This window comes from Gopherus flavomarginatus, chromosome 2 (assembly GCF_025201925.1).
Source record: "Gopherus flavomarginatus isolate rGopFla2 chromosome 2, rGopFla2.mat.asm, whole genome shotgun sequence".
Classification (NCBI taxonomy): Eukaryota; Metazoa; Chordata; order Testudines; family Testudinidae; genus Gopherus; species Gopherus flavomarginatus.
The window spans coordinates 206759539-206780892 of NC_066618.1; the positions used below are offsets into that span (position 1 = coordinate 206759539).

The 21354-nt window shown below is 38.7% G+C and overlaps 1 protein-coding gene across 5 annotated transcripts in view; it reads left to right on the forward strand.

The window, feature by feature from the left end:
- PTPN2 (protein tyrosine phosphatase non-receptor type 2) overlaps nt 1-16686 on the forward strand; it is a 58793-nt gene extending 42107 nt beyond the window's left edge. For 4 of the 5 annotated variants that reach the window (XM_050938836.1, XM_050938839.1, XM_050938838.1 and 1 more), the window contains 3 exons: nt 1224-1382; nt 7511-7704; nt 11330-12482. In XM_050938836.1, the coding sequence (XP_050794793.1) occupies nt 1224-1382; nt 7511-7704; nt 11330-11537 (561 nt within the window). In that variant the 3' untranslated portion in view covers nt 11538-12482. Of the gene's footprint in view, nt 1-1223; nt 1383-7510; nt 7705-11329; nt 12483-16381 lie in introns of those variants that run through there. The other variant, XM_050938837.1, reaches the window with a different exon arrangement.
- The last annotated feature ends 4668 nt before the right edge of the window (nt 16687-21354 follow it).

Below are 21354 nucleotides of genomic sequence, written 5' to 3' on the forward strand. Positions count from 1 at the left end.
CAGGCTAATCAAGGCACCTGGGTTTAAAAAGGAGCTCACTCCAGTCAGGCAGGGAGGAGCCAGAGGAGAGAGTGCGTGTGAGGAGCTGGGAGTGAGAGGGTGTGCTGCTGGAGGACTAAGGAGTACAAGCGTTATCAGACACCAGGAGGAAGGTCCTGTGGTAAGGATAAAGAAGGTGTTTGGAGGAGGCCATGGGGAAGTAGCCCAGGGAGTTGTAGCTGTCATGCAGCTGTTACAAGAGAGGCACTATAGACAGCTGCAATCCACAGGGCCCTGGGCTGGAACCCGGAGTAGAGGGCGGGCCCGGGTTCCCCCCAAACCTCCCAACTCCTGATCAGACACAGGAGGTGTTGATCCAAACTGTGGGGAAGATCACTGAGGTGAGCAAATCTGCCCATAAGCGCAGGACGCACCAAGGTAGAGGAGGAACTTTGTCACAACATATGCAAGCAAGAAGCAGGCTAGAGATAATGAGGTTAGTTCAGTCAACTCAGGTATTAGGAATGGCAATATACAAAAACCTGTAGGAGAACACTTCAACCTCCCTGGCCACACAATAGCAGATCTTAAGGTAGCCTTCCTACAGCAAAAAAACTTCAAGACCAGACTTCAAAGAGAAACTGCTGAATTTTAGTTCATCTGCAAATTTGACATCATCGGCTCAGGATTAAACAAAAGCTGTGAATGGCTTGCCAACTACAAAACCAGTTTCTCCTCCCTTAGTTTTCACACCTCAACTGCTAGAACAGGGCCTTATTCTCCCTGATTGAACTAACTTCATTATCTCTAGCCTGCTTCTTGCTTATATATACACACCTGCACCTGGAAATTTCCACTACATGCATCCGACGAAGTGGGTATTCACCCACAAAAGCTCATGCTCCAAAACATCTGTTAGTCTATAAGGTGCCACAGGACTCTTTGCTGCTGTTATATACAAGTATTTTAAGTGATTTATCTCTTGAGAAATAAACTTAGAAATCAGTTGCAGATTTTAATTTCTCATACCGTTATAACACAATGTGGTAGAAAGGTGAATGTGTATACTCAGTAGAAATTGTATGACTCATATATATTAAATTCCTTTTTTTTTTTTTTTTTTTTTTTTTTTTGGTACTTTTAAAAAACAATTGTTCCACTTTCACAAATGAAGTCAAAACTCTTAGTATAATTAACCAGACTCTCTCTTTGTGTTTTTTTTTTTTGTTTTTTTTTTTAAACAGATGGAAAAAAAAGACCTTTCTTCTGTGGACATTAAGCAGGTATTATTGGATATGAGAAAATACCGCATGGGACTTATTCAGACGCCTGACCAGCTAAGATTCTCATATATGGCTGTAATAGAAGGAGCAAAATTTATCATGGGGGATTCAACTATACAGGTAAATGTTTAGAATAAACTGAATCTACTGTAAAAATCCAAATTTGCAGTGTTTATATCAATGGGTGATTCAATTTGATATTCTCTTAGGTATTTTAAAACATGTCATTTCTGCATTGGTTAAGCAGATAAACTTGTCTCTTAATTAAACATTGAAGGGTGTCTTGAAGATACCTAAACAGCTTTGCATTTCAGCTAATTTTTTAATCCTATACTTTAGTACCCTGCTCTGTGATATATGGCAGGCATACTCTGTACTAATATAAGGAAGATTAAATCAGTATCTTCAGCTTTTTTAAAAAAACAAAGGTCATGTTTCCAAGTGAAACTGAACAAGGATCTTTTCTCCCTGAATTATTTGTACTTTGTCTGTTAATAAAATATTCTGCTGCTGAAGATTAAAGTTTGCTATCAGGTAACATTTTTCTTACTGTTATTTCATTAACCAGCTATAGTCAGTATAACCAGCTAGATGAGATTAATTGGATTTATTTAATGCAGTTCATAAGGTTCAAATTTTATCAGTCACTAGTTCTAAACTTTGTTTTCAATGTGCCTTCCGATAATAACACAATAGCTTCAGCCGCTCAAGGATGTCTTGTCAAGGAGACACAGAACTCTTTCTGTATGGTAGATCATGTTGTTTTTTCAGCAAGAGAGGGGAAAAAAAACAATTTACACTTGTCTACAGTACGTTAACTTGACAGATCTACTCCGCTTTCAGAAATAGGATGCCAAATTCAATGTAGCTTTCACCGATTGGGTATTTAATGGAAAAGTTGTGGATGGAGATATAGACAACTTAAAGCATGTTTATTACATCTGTGCTCCAGCTGTCTGTCTTGTCAAATGTTTCCATCCTACACGCATTCTGTTTGTTTGTAAATAAATATTTTTACACAACCGCTAAACACCAAATAGGTGCAAGGTACACACTTACGCTATGTAAGAACTAGGTGGTTGTATTCTGACACAGCCTTATGACCAGCGTTAGGACTATACTTAACTGTTTACACCATTAGTGATTTTAGCCAAGAGACGCACTTAGGAGTAGCAGTCATTTACTGCAGGCTGCTTTTGGCATAACTTGGAGTTCACTTCCTGAACGTCTTGCTGCTTTGCATACCAAAGGCCCTACGTCACTTTTCAGTAATGTCACAGTCAAATTACTGAATAGTCTGAGAGACTTTTTTTTTTTAACTGACATATAAATTCGCCCTTTTTAGCATGTGCATTTCCTGAGGCCCTGAGAAATGTATGGACTATTGTATTAATTTCTCAAAATATTTTTTTGCAGCAATACATACTTTTTACCATCTTCTTTTGAAATGATATGTGAATTTTGGAGCAAGCTTTATGTAACTTTTGGAGAATATTTTTGGGTGACTTTTTTTTTAAATCTCAAGATTTCATTCTGTTATAAAATTTAGAATAACTTTCAAAATTTAGAATAACTATTGGATATTAGTATTTTTTTTAAATTATTCTTGGTTATCAGTTGTATGCAACTTAGCTCCCACATCTTAGGAAAAATGGAAGTAAGACTTTTCAAAAGTGTACGGTTCTTAACAAGTATTGATTTTTTTTGTCAGTTTTGGAATGAATGAAATGTTCAGAAAGGAAAAATGAAATGTTAAGGATGTGATATCACATCCTTGATATGTCACAATGTGATTGCAAAATATGCTGGTACATAATTGATCCCATTGCATTTAAGAACTTCCTGAACTTCTGGGTAAACAAAGATGTCAGCTTTAATTTGAATTTTCCTTGCTGCTCTTCACAATTTATTTAAAAATATTTGTTTAGTTTAACTATAGCACAGGAGAAAATTGTTACTTGATTTATTGGATTTAAGTTACTTGCACAATAGAACAGAAATATGGACATTGATTTTGTCCTATACAGATATACATACTTTGGTTTGATGTGTAACTTATCAAATAGTAAATTTTGATTTTTCTTCTGTTCAAGATTTTTTTTAAAAATTGAAATGCCATGTCAACTTGAATTGTTTTAATTGACATCCAGAAACTTTATTTAAAATGCCCTTTAAATACCCAAGCATGAATTGTGTTTGGATTTTTGGTATCTACTGAAAAAAATGGATGGATTTTTCTGCTCTCATTTGTTTAGAAGGATCTCTGGGTAGGCTTAAGAGTAACAGCACTGAATGTGTGCTCAGGCTGTTTCTTTCTTCCTAGTTCTTTTCTCTCTATGTATGGGCCTGCTTGCTGCCTGTGCTGTCCATTTAGTTTCAGTTTCAGCTTTGATGTTGCTGGGATAGGGCATGTTGCATCAGCAGTGAAACTGGTTATTTACAAAGTGCTGTCAAATGCATATATTAAACTGAAAATGTAAAATGGAAAGGATTAGATAACTTTTCTCTAATCAGGTTAGGTATTATTTGGAACAGTACATAAAAAACCTTGAACATTTTAGTGTAGACTGCCTTTCTGGGGCCAGCGAGAAATAACTTGGGCTATGGCTACACGAGAGCTTACAAATTTCTGTCATGTAGCTTCTCTAAGATGACAGGAGAGAGCTCTCCCATTGACTTCATTAATCCATCCCCAGCAGCCAGCGGTAGCAATGTCGCCGTGAGAAGCTCTCCTGCTGACATAGTACTGTCCATGTCGACCTTTAGGTTGACGTAACTTACGTTGTTCACGGGGTGGCAAGCCCCTGAGCAGTATATGTTTATACCAACATAAGTGGTCTAGTAGACATAATTGTAGCGAAGGTTAAGACAAACTCCACTTCTCTTGTGTTAACATCTCCAGTTTTTGAGGTCTTATGCTCAAAACTTGTAATCATGAAGTCTCAAGGGGCTGCCGATGTAGATATAATTACACAGTGTACTGTGTAAGCATTCTTCCAGTAAATATGAGTATAGGGTTTGTCATGGTATAATTCCCCACTCTGAACCTTAGCGTCCAAAAGATGGGGTACCAGCATGAATTCCTCTAAGCTCAATTACCAGCTTAAAACCTGTAGCGCTGCCACCAACCAGGAATTCCAGTGCCTGGTATGCTCTGGTCCCCCCAAGACTTTGCCCGGGGAACCCCAAGACCCAGACCCTCTGGATCCTACCACAAGGGAAGTAAACCCTTTTCCCCCACCGTTGCCTCTCCCAGGCTTCCCCTCCCTGGGTTACTTTGGAAGATCACTGTGATTCGAACTCCTTGAATCTTAAACAGAGAGGAAAATGCACCTTCCCCCCTCCTTCTCTCTCCCCCTCCCAGACTCTCCCTGAGAGAGAAAGTAATCCTAACACAGAGAGAAAATTAACCTTTCTCTCCTCCTTTCTCCCCACCAATGCCCTGGTGAATCCAGACCCAGTCCCCTGGGGTCTCACCAGAATAAAAAACAATCAGGTTCTTAAACAAGAAAAGCTTTTAATTAAAGAAGGAAAAACAGTAAAAATTCTTTGTAAATTTAATAAGGAATATGTTACAGGGTCTTTCAGCTATAGACACTGGGAATACCCTCCCAGCCTAAGTATACAAGTACAAATTAAAATCCTTTCAGCAAAATACAAATTTGAACTCCTTCCAGCCAAATACACATTTGCAAATAAAGAAAACAAAACATAAGCCTAACTTGCCTTATCTATCTAGTACTCACTATTCTGAACTTATAAGAGCATGTATCAGGGAGATTGGAGAGAAACCTGGTTGCATGTCTGGTCACTCTCAGAATCCAGAGAGAACAACAACCAAACAGTAACAGCACACACAAAAACTTCCCTCCCTCAAGATTTGAAAGTATCCTGTCCCCTGATTGGACCTCTGGTCAGGTGACAGCCAGGCTCACTGATTTTGTTAACTCTTTTCAGGCAAAAGAGATATAAAGTACTTCTGTTCTATTAACTCCTACTATCTGTTTATGACAGGGGTAGCCAGTCTCAGTCTCTCTGTGTAGTTGCCTGACTCTTTTTCTGGAAAGCTGTAACGTTTCTGTTTACAGGAGGCCTTTGAAATTCACTAGGGAGAAAACCCTTTGGCTAGAGAAGTGCTTTTTCTTCGTCCCATGAAATTGCATTTAAGTTTGGCTGAAATATGAACTGTTCAATTCCTATTTCCCTTCTCTTGCTTTTGACCCTCAAGGAAACTGGCATGAACATTGTAAAGAGATTGGTGATGCCAACACAGCACATGGGTATTTACAAAGTGTACTGGAAGCTGCCAGGGTAGTGAGGAAGGGTGGGAAGAGGTGGCACATGGCCTCAGCATCCCATCTCCTCTCCACTCCCTTGCGGGCTCCATGCGGAGCAGGGCCTTTTGGGGAGGTAGGTTGAAGAGCCTGGGTGCCATACTCCCCATGACCATCTCCTGGATTCAGCACATGGTGCTAGCTGCTACCTGCTTATGTAGTTAGTCCTGTAGCTGAAGTGGTAGCAGTCTGTGTGCTGCAGTGCTGAAGGTTCAGGTTTCAAACCCTGCTGAAGATGCATAATGTGGATTGGGGAACTTGACTTAATAAAATACTTTCCACCTTTAATCTGCTGGCACCTTCCTTGTCCCTGTCTTGCAATGTTTATATAAGACCATACTATCACCTGTAACTGTATTTTATTTAAATATTTAAGCACTGTGCCAGCCCACCACCTGCATATCACTTTGGGTCCACAGGATGTGAGCACTTTTTTGAGGTTTTAGAAGTGGGGCTAGCATCTGACCTTTTCAGGGAGTGGGGCAGTGGAGCAGGAAAGCATTTCCACCATCGAATCCAATAAACTCTATTTTTGACATCCACAGTGTTCTCAAGCTTTTTTTGGGAGGGGGGCGGGGGGAGGAGGAGGAGGAGGAGGAGGAGGAAATTGTTTTAATATAGGTTTCTAACCGGTGACCATCACTTATGTATTTCAATTTAGTAAAAGTTTGCCTGAATAGTAACTTCACTCTTGGTGGATAAATTCTCCTTTCCAATGACAAGACTCCCTGGCAAACTGGTTGCATTTTGACCTCTATCTCTGCAAATAAAACACAGGTCGCTTAGGGAAACACTTGTTTAAATGGAATCTTAGCTTTCCTGGAGTCATTTAGTATCCACTTTTGAGCTCATTAGGCAACAATCCATAGCAATGTTACCAATACACAGTTAATTTTCTAATCACTTCATAATCTGCAGGATTATGAATGCTGATTGCAATATGTAGTTTTTTCTAATAAGGGCTCCCACTTCTGACCCATCTGATACGCACAAATAAAAGATTTTGTTTTCCTGAATGAAATCTAATCTGTAGTCCCAGGAGCAAGGCATACCAGTTCATTAAAGGAATTCAGAAAAAAAAAAAAGTATCCTTATTTAAAACTATTGGAAATTCCAAAGGAACTGTGTGTTTCTATGGATGTGTACAGCTGTACTTTGTTGTAGTTTTCAGATCATCTTGGACATTTTATCCAGTTCTCTGGATTTTACACAGGTTTATGACCAAGGTGGCTGATAACAAAAGCTTTGGATTTACATGGAGTTGTAGAGCAGCAACGCTATTATCAGAAACTATCTTAATCAAAAAACACTTTTCACATCTGCCATCTCTTGCGAAGAACGCTTGTCAATATTTTGTCTCCTGCAAATGGTAGATAGCTAGTTACACCACTGTCACTTTTTTAAATACTTTTTCTTGAATAATGATTTAACACTTTTTTTTTTAAATTGTTGTAGTATTGTTTCTTGCTCTTGGGTATTACAGAGAAGGCAATGGTTATCTGTTTAATCAGATCCACTTTTATAGGTCTCTGCAGGTATTCTGTCATGCCGAAGAGCTTTACCTTTTTTATTGACATCAGTTTATAGCCATAACTTTCACTTGCAGATTTTTGTTAATCCTGGACAGATTTCTATGCTGTATACTTTGTCGAACAACTGAATTTCCCTCAAATTAGTCTTGATTTTTGTGTTATCTGAAGCAAGACTGATGGGTGTACTTGCTCTCTGTTCAGTGTAAATAAGGGTATCACTGTGTGGCTTACATCTTTGTTATCTAGAAATTAATTTTTATATAATTTTTTAATTTACATTTTTATGTATATGATCATTCTGTGGAAGACTTCTTTATTCAAAGATACAACTTTCACAATCTTGAGAAATGTTATTCAAAAATGTGTTTTCTTATTCTCTTAGAAACGGTGGAAGGAACTTTCTAAGGAGGACCAAGCTCCAAGTTCTGAGCAGTCTCCTCCACACCCAACCAGAATAAATACAGAGAAGTACAATGGCAATAGTGTGGGTGTAGAAAAACAGGAGCAAATGGGGGAGAAAACAAATACTGAACTGTCCATTAAGGTACAAGATACTATGGATGGAAGCATTGAAAGGTAAGCAACATGGAAAATTACTTGGGAGTATGTTGTTTTTTCATTATTTTTTTTTTTTAATACAAGTCCTCTTATACTGGAGTGGGTTTGCCAATTGTCTAATCACACAAACCCAAATGCCCTTGCCCTGTCCTGCCCCTCCTCTGAGGCATTGCCCAACTCACTTCATCCCCCTTCCTCCATGGCTGGCTTGCTCTCCTCCACCCTCACTCACTTTCACCAAGCTGGGACAAGGGGTTGGGGGTGTGTGTGGGGAGAGGGGGCTCTGAGCTGGGGCCAAGAGATTCAGAGTGTGAGGGGGATCTGGGCTGACCTTGGGGCAGAGGGTTGGGGTGCAGGAGTGGGTGTAGAGTGCACACTCTGGGAGGGAGTTTGTGTGCTGGAAGGGGCTTAGGGCTGGGCTAGGGGGTTGGGATGGAGGAGGGCGTGCGGGGTACAGACTCTAGGAAGGAGTTTGGGTTTGGGAGGGGGATCAGGCCTGGGGCAAGGGATTGGGGTGTGGAAGGGAGTTTGGGGTGCTGGCTCTGGGAGAGGGAACAGGGCTGAGGCAGAAAATGATGAGTTTAGGCTCCGGCCAGGTAGTGCTTACCTCTGGCAGCTCCCAGTTTGACTTCGGTAGCCTCAGGGAGATAGAGCCTGATTCCAGGAGACTCCCAACAAAACTGGGACGGTTGTTAGACATGGTTTTATTCAGTCTTTGATAACACTTTAGTTATTCCCTGTTCAGTACTTTTAAATAAGTAGGCTTTAAGAAAAAAAAAGAAAATAACAAGATGGCTGGGAACGGAAAGGCTTACAGCACAAGGTTTAAAGTGTCATTCTTCAAACACTCTAGAACAACAGTTGAAAGGACTGAACTACTCCTTCCATCTCATTGAGTTGTTAACTTTGGAGCTTACTGTTCATTAAGGCTTCAAACTTTCAGATGACCAGGCCTTAGACCAGCATTTTTTTACTTGAAATTTAGGTCGACGTAGTCACATTGCTCTGGGCTGTGAGAAATTTCATGCACTGTGAAGTAGTTAGGTCAATGTAACCCATGCTATAGATGCAGCTGGGTCACTGCTGACCTAGCTACCACCTCTTGGGGTGGGGAGGGGATAGATTTACTATGGCAATGAGAAAAAATCCTTCTGTCACTGTAGTAAGGGTTTAGTGTAGACCTGAGAGGCAGTAGCTAGGTTGATAGAAGGGGTTAGGTTAACCTAACTACTTCATACAGAGCGTGACATTTTTCACAGCCTTGGGTGATGTAGCTAGGTTGACCTGAGTTTTAGGTTTCAGGTGTAGTCTAGGCTTAAGTGTCTGTGGTACAAGTGCTACAGCAGCATAGTTGTAGCACTGCAGGCATGCCATTGTCGCCCTTATAGCGACATACAAGATACAGACTTCTGCTAGAATAGTAGTGTTGGCCACGGGTGTGGAAAAAAACGTGTGATTCCCTAACCAGTGTATCTGTATTGGCAGAAGTTTCTAATGTAGATACAGCTATACTAGCAAAATTGCATTTATATCAGGATAGCTTGTTTCATTTATTGGGGGAGGTTTTACTATGCCAGTACAAACTGCAGTTTGGCCATAGGGTTGCTAGTTTTGGTTGGATGTATTCCTGGAGGTTTCATCACAATCAGATGCTCAAATCAGGTGACTGCTTGGCTTGCAAAGGGCAGAAATAGTAGTGGTCCTACAAGTACATGGCATCAGTTTTTCACCACAGCAGTAAATGCAGTGCTAACTTCTCTAAATAAATGTTTATGGTATGAGTTTCAGAAGTAGTACACACCAATATGCCCAGCTGTAGTCAGTGGGAGCTGTTGGTGCTCAGTACCTCTGAAAACTGGACTAAGCAAGGGCCATATTTTATCCTTCATCTTTGTACCAACTTCCCATTGTTATCAGTAGGAAGTTTTTGCTGTGGATTGAAGGTACAAGTAGTGTATGGGTATGTTTTCACTGTATCCTTAACTCAAGTGATCAAAACCTGAGGCTGAGCACCCTGGTTAGCTTACTTCTGGTGTGAGCGGCCACAGAACAGTCATACTTGAGTTACTGTGTCCTCACTGGTTCTGCACTCAGTACTGTGTATTGCTGGGACCTGTGGGATCATGTTCCATGGTTCTTTCTGTTGCAATAAACTGAGCTGCTCTGATCTTTCCCAGTGAGTTGTGGAAGAACTTGTTCGTTGTTTTAGGTACCTGGGGAATTGTGAAGACACTGGAGGACTATCGGCATCAAGTGATTTAGCCTGTGTCCTCACTGGAAAGTGTGTGGGTTATCAGTCTGAGGGAAAGCGTCACTCTGGTTTTAGCCTGCAGCCTCAGATGTGTCAGCCAGTCCAGATTGAAAGTACCACCAAACCAGTGGTTTCCAAATTTTAACAACCTGTGAATCCCTTTCACTAAAATGTCAAGTCTCGCAAACCCCCTATGAAAAATGAAAATTTCCAGGGATTTTTTCTCCTTTACCTGAGTATAAATTATAAAAGCAGTGATCTTGGGAATATGAAATGTGTTTTTATGACACACTATTATTAATTATTATTTATCACAATATTTTTATTACAATATGAAAACAGCAACAGTCTTTCAAGATCTCACTTTCGTAGCTTGTATCACTTTGAATAAGCCTGTTAGGAGCCTTGTCTTATATGTTTCATCAATGAGTATCAATGTGAAACAGCAGGGAGGTATTTAAGAAGTCAACTCAAAGAGTTCCTCGTAAACAACCATTCAGGTCTTAAACAGTCCAGGCAAACAACACACGTTACAACCAAGATTAAACTTGTTCTTCATAGTAATTTAAAAAACAATACTGGCTGCCTATTTTAATTTTAAAAACAGCAAAAAAAAATTCCACTTCCCTTTCCATTTCTTATAAGGAGGCTTGAAATTTAAATCTCCTCAGTGTGATAGATATGCTTGCTTTGATTTGCTTAGCTCTTGGAAGTCCAGGGGCTCCAGGCTGCTGGCCCTATGCTGCCTGGGGTCCCTAGGGACAGCTCTGTCCACCATTAGAGAATTTTTTCCAGAGAACCCCCTGTAACATTTCACAAACCTTGAACCCCAGTTTGGGAACCACTGCACTAAACTCATGAGAGGGTTTTGCATGTGTGGATAGGAGAGTTGCAGGCAACAATCAAGAAAGAGCCTGAGTTACATCTTCACTGAAGATGTCCTCAATGTGCGCTTTTTTGTACATTCTATATATTCTATATTAATATAGAAAAATACATATACAAAATACAGAAAAACCTCAGGTACAGAATGAAGCCAGAGGGTTTTTTTTGTTTTGGTGGGGGGGGGGAGGGGGATGTGATCATGCAATTAAGATTATCATGTGCAGGCAAGAGGGGGCAGAATTAAGGTTGCAACTCTGGTGTTTCTTAAGTTTCTGATGTTTGACTTGGCAGCCTTCATAATGTTAAAACAGCATGGGTATTTAATGAAACTGTTAAGATAATTAGAGTAGCACAGAATGAAGACCATTCTTGTCAATATTCCCTTCTTTACTGTTCTAGTCCTAAACGGCACAAATTGGTTAACTGTTCTGTGGGTTATGGGTGTTTTATCCTAATCTCTTGAGGAATTACTTCTATTTCACAACCTACTTTTTTTTTCTCTTTTAGTACTGTTCGGAAACGGCTGCGAGAGGATAGAAAGGCTCACACAGCCCAGAAGGTGCACCAGATGAAACAGAAGCTAAGTGAGACTGAAAGAAAAAGAAAAAGGTGGTTATATTGGAAACCTTTTCTCACTAAGATTGGGTTTGGTACAGTCATTTTAGTTGGAGCTTATTCTTGCTGGAAACTGTATTTTCAAGAACATTCCTTGTAAGTAAAAACTTATTTGCACTGTGAGCCTGTCTACGGCAGCAGCTAATCTTACTGCAAGTCAATCACTAGGGAGTTTGACTTTCAGCAGCAAACTCCTTAACACCTAAAATCGGTGCAGTAGTTTAGACACAAACTAGATAAGTGATGTAAACTGATCAGTCAGCATCTCAGGACTTTCACAGCAGGTACTTCTGACACCAAACGGCAAATTGCTACCCAGAATAAAGTTGTTTGTTTGTTTTAAATAAACAGGTACAAACTTTGTGTAAGTGTATTTATATACTTTTAAAAATGGTATTCCACTGAATCTAGATAGATAGACCTTGAGCCATGAAACATAACTATCGCGGCTGTCTGGGGTTTAATTTACATGCCTGACTTAAGCAATAAACAGTGTGTTATCATTTACATTATTAATGCAAAGAAGTTATCCTTAAATGTGTGTAATGTACTATTAACATAGGCATCAACATTTTATATTCTTATGACCCAGGATAAATATATTTTATAACTGCATATTTAATCTTACTTTTTGTAGCTAACTGTACCTTTAAAAACTTAGTGTGTACAAATTTATTTGACCAAAAAAAAAATTGATTTTGGAACTAAATGTAAAGGATAATTTGTGCACAATGCATTCATTCCCCACATTTCAAGATTTTGAGACTTGCCATATGAGCAGCTAGGGTTCTGATGAAGCACATTTCAGTTTCTACTCTGTATGCTGCATTCCTCTTATTTATTTATTTTTGTTTGTTTTTGCGGTTTCCTTATTTAAAGAAGCTTTAAAATGCCTTTTTTTTCTTTTTTAATAAAGCTGTTTGCTAGCCCTAGACCTAGAGGCAAATTGTTAAACTGATTAATGGAAGTTGTATTAAGACTTAAGCTACTGTCTGAACCTCTAGTTTTGTTCAAGTTCTGACATTCCATTAAATATGAAATGATATTTTGTGTCATCTTTTTTTTTTTTGTTTTATTCCATTTAATAATAAAAATCTATCACCCATCAATAATGGCACATTGAAGGCAACTTAAAACTGATTTAACTTCGTGAAAAACTTGTTTCAAAACTAATGGAAAGCATTAGCTACACAATATAGATGAATATTGTCAACTATTTGATAACATTTTATTAACTGTGACAAAGTCTTAAGGATGCCAGATCTATTTAAGGTACTTGTTAGTTTGCCTCTCACCATAGTAAACACAATAGTTAGCCACTTCATCAGGAATAGTAGATGAAGGAAGTACTTATTTACCTTTGGATCAGTTTGAGATGAATCATAAACTTTTTTCACTGTTTATACAAAAAAGTGTATCTAATAGCTCTTTTCCTAGCTCCATTGTTAGGTTCCTTTAGGGGAAAGGAAGTTTATACAATGGAGTCTGTATGTTACTGTCCAGATCATTCTCATCTAAGGAGTAAGGCCATGTGGCTTAGTGAATAGAGCAGTGGATAAGAATTCAGGAGACTTGAGTTCTATTCATGGCTCTGCCAGTGGACTGCTGGGTGACCTTGGACAGATCACAGTACCTCACTGTCTCAGTTTCCAAATGTGTAAAATGGGGATAATGATACTGTGATCTCTCAAAAGTGCTTTATTAAGGAGGTCTCCAGCCACCTGCAAGCTCAGTAGCGAGAATTTAAACATGAGACCTAAGCTGAGTTGCTATTTCTTTGTAGTGCAACTAGATGACTGAAGAACATACACTTCTGAGGAGTGTCTCATGGACGTTAATAGATTTCCATAGGTAACTCCAGACAGCATGAATAGGAGTAAAATGTGTAATTCTCCTGGTGTTAGTAGAAGAATGAGACTTCAGGTGATAGTCTTACAGTACTCAGAGCTGTTTTTCTGTAAGGGTACATCTTCACTACCGGCCGTATCGGTGGGTACCAATTGATTTCTTGGGGATTGATATATCACGTCTCATCTAGACGCGATATATCGATACCCGAACGTGCTCCTGTCAACTCCGGAACTCCTCCAACACGAATGGCGGTAGCGGAGTCGACGGGGAGCCACAGACATCGATCCCAAGCCGTGAGGACGGTAGGTAACTCGATCAAAGATACTTCGACTTCAGCTACACTATTCACGTAGCTGAAGTTGCGTATCTTAAATCGATTTCCCCCCGCCTCCCCCAGTGTAGACCAGCCCTAAGACTGCCAGTAAAACAAAATGGCAACTTGTACTGGAACCATAGCAGAGACAAGGTTTAGTAATTGCTTTGGCACATATAATAAGTTTGGTTACTTGTAAGTAGGTAGTATTTTAAGGCTAGTACAACAAAGTTGAGTAATGCTAAATTCAAGACCATAAGCAATAGGGGGGAGAGTGCAGATTTTGTGTTTATGAAGGTCTTGTCCCAACAAATATATCTTTTTTTTTAACCTTCAGCTGTTCTAATGCTAATCAACCCCCAGCCTAAAGGCAGTGCATTAGTCTTTCCATCATATATCTTCTTAATCTTCCCATATTTCTTTTCTGTTGTAAAGTGTCTTACAAACATCTGGGTTTTATTTATAGGAAAATGTATGTTGTGCCATGAAGTACTATTATAAAAGTGAAACAAGATCTTCATATCCTAAAGTGCTTAAAGGAAAACGATTAAGAAAAAAAAATCTCCAAGATAGATGATATCCCTTTCTCTGAAATTGCTAGTCTCCATTTATTTCTTGACTCAGCAGCAGGATTTTTCCAGGCATTTTCTGCTTCCCTCTGATGACAAGCTCTAAATGCATCTTTGAACACCGTAATTTGAATTATTTTACCTGACTCCATCTAAACTGTCTCGTACATTGCCCAGACCCCAAGAAGACTTTCTTGGTCTCTTGGGAATGTTCATGTATGCTCACATTGTGTTCACTACTTTTCACACCACAGAGTAGCATTTGTAAATGAATTTGGTAATTCATGGGTAAGCTGTGTTTGATGGCTTGGCTGCATCATTAACAAGCAGGCTGTGAAAACATCTTTAACAATTGTTAAGGATCACACCAGTGTCAGGCAAAAATATTTTAAACTCTGATCTGCTGCAGTATAAGGTTGGGAAAGAAGCTTAAAGAATTAAGCCTTTTACCACATTCCAGGAAGGAACTTTGTGTAAAATCCTACTTCCGTTTAAAATCAATGGCAAAATGCCCACTGACTTTTTAGTGGGGTTAGGATTTCCTCTTTTGTCTTCAGTTTGTAACACTTTACAGGAAGGTGGTGGTTACAAAATCTGGGCTATGCATACTTTGCTGTTTTTATGGCAATTAAGTCAAAAGAGAACATGAGACAAAAGTCTTCACTTCTGAGATATTAAATCCTGATTGGCGCACTAGTTCTGAAATGCTGTTGAGCTTCTGATTCAAATCTTGACTGTGATCCTTTCCCCTGCATGTATTTGTTTTCCAGAATAATTACATATAATTGGAGCATAGTAGAACTTAATTGGATCACTTTAAAGCTGACATTCAGATGATTAGCTTCATACAAATCTCATTCACCTTTTACCAAGTAACAAACACCTGAATCTCCGTTATATGTAGCACATTCTAGTTTTATAAGGATTGGAATTAGTCCTTTTTATTTTCTATTCGATTACTTTTTTCTGGCAGGGGAAATCTGTTGTTTGCAATGGCACCACTTACTGTGTTGAATGTCCCTCGATCTTTTAAATATTTTCCCCACTACTTGTTGAGCAGGAGTTATCCACTAGCAATAATTAAATATAGTCAAAGTACAGATTTGGAGAAACTGCGTTTTAGGGAAATTTAATTTGCAAATGAAACTTAACTTAATTAAACTTTTGGAACATTACATGTTCCATTTCATTAACTGATGTATTTTAATTTTTATATAGTATTTTCAAAATATACAGTATAGTGCAAATGGACAATTAAAAAAAAAAAAGGCAGGTGTGTGTGATTGGGGTGGGTATGAAAAAGCCTTGAAGTATAATAGAGGCCAACATTAATGCACCTTTTCATTTATTAGACTTAAATGTCAGATTTTTGGATGACTGCACAAGAAACTTATGTAAATTGTTTGAGATAACTCATGGGGAAAATTGTCATTGTGGTCAGGTAATTTAAACTACAGGGTGGAATTTGGCAAAGTTATAACCGTGTGATAGTCTTCCTGCCTTTTAAAGCTGTTTTTTAATTGGCTTCAGCTCAGTCTCTCTCTTCTGTGTACTAAAAATAAATGTGTTCAAAATATTGCATCTGTCTGAGTCTTTATTTGCATTAAAAGGCCTGATATGTGGAAAAATGTTTTTAACATGCTGTCAATTAACGTTAAGAAAAAATTACTGTGCTCTGGAAGAAATCAATGTGGGTTTACGAATCTTGGTTCTTTTAATTTGTTTCTGGTCATACAGGATTTGCTTTATTAAAAATGTTAGTTTGGAATTCCCTCATTTGGACAAGAGAATTTAGACTTGGAATGTCACTTTGCTTTGAACTGTAACTTCTAAAACAGGACTGGCATTCAGATTTCAAAAAGCAGTTATTAGGCTCTGATCCAGCAAAATACTCATGGAGTCCCACTGCAGTCAATGGAACTACTCACATGCTTAAAGTTTGGCATGGGCTTTAGTGACCTGCTGGACTGGGGATCTCCAACCTGCATTTGCCTTATCTATAGTATCTCTCTTCTAAAAAAGATTTGGCATTTCAAACAGTTTTACTATGGATAGTAATGGAGTAATTAGTCTGAGAAATGAATGTGAAAAATTGGAACAAATTATCAGTTCGGGGGTTTGCCTTACAATTAAAGTGACTTCCAAGCCCTTAGTCTGTATTGATTTTGTCTTTACTGAATCGGTGACTTTGTTTTGCGTTGTATGTCGTAGGCTGAGACTGACTGACATCTAAACCTCCAAGACTTGTGAATATTCTGCATCTATAAATGCAAACTATTGACATGCCAGGCAAGATATGAGCCCCTCTCCGGGAACAAAAGTGAGGTCTGATAAATACCAAGAAGGCCTCATAATTATCTGTTTACAACGTAAACTACATCCAGGGGATGAAGAACACCACCAGCATGCTACTTTGCAAAACAAAATAACTTGCTGTCTTCTGTGTTTTTTATAATGCCTGTATTAATTGTAGAAAGATGTAAAAGAAATAAACTAGAAAATACTTTGTACTGCCATTTTTATTGTATTTTTATACGGTTTTGGCAGCATTAAAATATTTTTTTAAATTGACAACATACTGTTGTGTGCGCATTATGTTAGGGAAAAACTATTAAACAGTATTTCAAGAAAACTGGCATTTATCTCAAGGCTTTCTTTTTCTTACCCAACTGGAAAACTACAAATTTGATGCTGAGTATTGAGAGAGCCTCCACTAGGAACTCTGCCTGTTTTCGAAACATTCGGGTCATAATGAAAACAAGGATACTTGAATACTTGGTTAAGTAACTCTTTCCATGTCTGTTCTAATCTTATGCACAAGATACTCTGCAAATCCAGTGCAAGAAAGCTGCCGTATGATGTTACGGTTGGATTTCCTTATTTGTCCATTTAAAATCTCAAACTTCTATTTCCCACAAGAATAACTGTTGCACTATGCCAATTACTGCCAGTGGGCGTTTCTCTATAGCTTCAGTGGGTTCATGCCTTTACATTAATATTCTATGTATACTGCTGAATTTACACCTTAATATTTGTGCAGTTAACAATCACTGTAGGGGACAGAACTGAGTTTCATATGCCAAATTCAGAGGTAGCGAAGTGAGTCTATTAGAGCTCAAAGAACCTCAACAAAAATGGTTGTAATGGTTTATGTTGGAATAGCATGCATACTGAAGGACCAGAAGTGTAAATTCAAAGTAGGTGCTTCGATACCTATACCCTCTCATTAGTTGCTGTTCTTCATGCACCCTTCTCTTCCAGCCACTCAGAATCAATTAAATCAATTTAACTGACTCCCTCAAACCCATGTACTGATCTTGATTGTTTTAGCACTAATCCAAGGCCCTGTATGTTGTGTGGCAAACTGGACCAGGATTCTGCAGTCCTTAGGAAATGCTGTGGCAGCTCAGGTGAACTTAAAAATTGAGGATTTTGTGAATTAAAAAGGAAAGTCTACACATCAATAGAGAAATGCTTTGTAAATTATTTTGATACTCAATTTCTTTTCTACTGTCCATACTTTGTTTTTAGGTTGTAGCAGGTTTCTGTATTGACAGTATCTAAGTGCACTTCGGAAGCAGTCAGAGGTGAGGAGGTAGTGTTGGAACTGGGTCTTAAGTGAGGAAGCATGTAAGGTATTTTGAGGTAAGCATATCTAGTTTAATGTTTCTGTTGAAATGAGCAGTAGAGAAATACTTACTGTTGGGTTTTGAGCCCCCAATTCAGGAAAGCATTCCTACTCAAGATAGCACTAAAGAATGTTTAATTGCCCTGAATTAGGGATGCTTTTCTGAATTGGGGCTTAAATTATAACTTTGGTTTTAGGCTTAATATCTTTTGAGATTACTATTAATCATGGAGATGAATAGTTCATGCCTCACAGCTATTGTTTCAGGCTGTGTGGAGACTTAGTTACCTCAGTTTACACTTCACTTATATTTTCAAGGCTTGCTTTGCACCCAGGAGGCTAGAAATACTTGTTAAAATGAAAACTCAAGATTCTAGAGCACAATTTTTTGCAGCATATTCCATGGCTGTGAACTATATAGGGCCATATTTATATCTCTTTACATATTTCTGTGTGTAACCCCCATGACTTTCATGCCTTTGAATCCCGTAACTTCATATTAATTGTGCTTTCAAAAACAGGAGGTTAAATTAATGAATTGGATAATGAAGTAAACATTATAAGGTAGGATTCTTGTAAGCCTACAGATCTGAAAATCTGCACTTGTTTTTCATAGTTTCTTTATTATGCTACTATAAATATTCATAATACTTTACCAATGACAGAGATGCAGCTAGCTGCTTTTTTGTGTGTGGTATTTTGGATACAACCCGTTAAAATGCGGTGGTCTGAATCCTACAATAAGTGAAGTATTTTCTTTTAAGTACTTAATGCAGTACTTAAGTAGTGAATGCTGACTTAAAACTCATGACCTTTTTTTTCTGCCTCAGCTTAAGAGTGAATTTGTTTTGGAAATTGATAAAATGTAGCTTACATGTTTTGAGTTATCTAAAAAGGAAACTAAAGGATTTTCATACTTTTTTTGGCGGGGGATGTGTGCACACGAAACTAAATATTGTATACAAAATCAGGCTGAGGCTAGTGGAGACATGTCTTGGAAAACTATCCCTCATACGGAATTGAGTAATCTCTTTAACGCTCACTCTCTCCCATCTGCTGGGAATGATTGTTGCTGCAGGGCCTCAAAGCAATCACTTTGATTCCCAACAGCTGAAACTACTCACTAGGCCCAGGCAAATAGAGAGCTTATGGGAACAATTTTTTTTAAAAAAGGTCAAAATGAAACTGCATTGTACAAGGCCCACAGAGCTGGAAAAGGCCTGAGGTAATAAAATATTTTTTCACAAAAACAAGCTAACAATTATTCTGCGATCTTCAAATGCCTGTTTTGAAAGGTCCATTGCTATCCCTCAAATCCACGTCATACCCACTAACTTCAAAGGGCACTCTACTGTATTTGTATGAGTAGTAGGCCCCAGTCAAGGAGAGGCTTTGTGCTTTACAAATACCTAGTAAAACATTGCCTACTACCTGATGGCAGGAGCAGGGGTGTAATAAATATGAAGGAAGTAGTGAAGGTTAACTAGTAGATAGCTGTGAACTTCAGTTTGCAATTTGTAAGATTTGGTTTTTCAGCTTTAAGAGATCTGAAAGGAGGTAGATGTACAGCTGCAAACTTACTGACTGCAGTGGGACTATTCATGAGTAAATGTACAGGATCAGGTCCTTCCTGAAGAGCTTTTCAGAAGCAGGTCAGGGTAACAGCTTGTGGTACTAAAGGACCTCACTAAAGCTCTTTCCGCAACTCACTCACCACAAGTAGCTCTTGCAGTGATTGAAGACTGTAACTGTTTTCTTAATTTGAAGAGTGTTAAGCCTTAGGTCTTGTCCAAATTCCCAATTAAGCATTCTGGTTCCCTAAAGTCTTGCAGCTTGGTGTAAATCTGAGGTGCCTCCACTATCTTTATTCAAGTTACTCCAGGTCCCAACCACAGGAACCAGGTCTCTAATCTAGCTCAGCATTTTTTACTTTGATTTTCAATTCAGCCCTGCAAGGGGTGAGCCCTCAGACTAAGATCCAACGAAGTTCTTAAGTTTGTGAGTACTGCTTATTTTAAATGGGACTATGTTTGTGCCTTCAGTTAAGTAGATTGCTAAATACTCAAGTTGTACCCCTATCCCACCTTTACACAGATAAGTCCTTAAACTTGCATAATGTTCAGCTATGGATGAGCTGCTCCCTACAAAAGTTATAGATAGTGCTTTTCTTCCTGAAGGATCACTACATGGTTAGTATAAACAACTGGTAGTGTCTAAGATGCCAACAAATTTATTTGAGTATAAGCTTTCATGGGCTACAGCCCACTTCATCGGATGCATAGAATGGAACATATAGTGAGGAAATATATATATACATACAGAGAACTTTGAAAAGGTGGGAGTTGCCCTACCCACTCTAAGACGTTAATTAAGATGAGCTATTGTCAGCAGGAGGAGGAAAAACTTTTGTAGTGATAGCCCATTTATGACAGTTTGACAGGGTGTGAGGATACTTAACATAAAGAAATAGATTCAATGTGTGTAATGGCTCAGTCATTCCCAGTCTCTATTGAAGATTAAGTTGATAGTATCTAGTTTGCATATTAATTCAAGTTCAGCAGTTTCTCGTTGGAGTCTGTTTTTGAAGCTTTTCTGTTGCAAAATTGCCACTTTTAAATCTGTTACTGTGTGGCCAGAGAGGCTGAAGTGTTCTACTGATTCCTGAATGTTATGATTCCTGATGTCCAATTTTGTGTCCAATTATTCTTTTGCGAAGAGACTGGTTTGGCCAATGTACATGGCAGAGGACCATTGCTGGCACATCACATTGGTAGAAGTGCAGGTGAACGAGCTCCTGATGGTGTGGTTGATGTGATTAGGTCCTATGATGGTGTTACTTGAATAGATATGTGGACAGGGGGCATCAGGCTTTGTTGCAAGGATAGGTTCCTGGGTTAGTGTGTTTGTTCCGTGGTGTGTGGTTGCTGATGAGTATTTGCTTCAGGTTGGGGGACTGTCTGTAAGCTAGGAACAGTCTGTCTCCCAAGATCTGTGAGAGTGAGGAATCATCTTTCAGGATAAGCTGTAGATCTTGGATGTGCTCGAGAGGTTTTAGTTGGGGGCTGAAGGTGATGGCTACCCTCCTCTTAAGCCCTGAGCCATCTCCCTTATGGAACATTTATTTGTAGACTGATTTCTAGATATTTCTAAAAACACTGAGAAAAGTGAACTAGCTTAAATCTTCAGACATTACTGTACAAATCTCATTGTTTTTAAAGGCATCAGTTGTTTAAACACTGCAGCTATCTTATAGTAAATGAAACCAATAATTTGCCACTTAACACCAGTAGCAGTTTTCTTTCATGCTTGTATTACTCTACATGTAGCAGGCTGTAGGTACTGGTGTTCTCTGTCCCTGGCCAGTGCAGGGCCATGGCTTCTCCCTGGCTTTGAAGCGGGAGAGAACCCATGGCCCCATGCCTGCTGGGGACAGAAATCTAGGGCTACAGGCTTCATTTAATGTTGAAGTAAGAATAATAAATATTTGGACCAGCAGTTTAAGAATGTTTGTTTTACTTTTTTAAAATCAACTATTTTGTAAACTCAATTTTTCTTA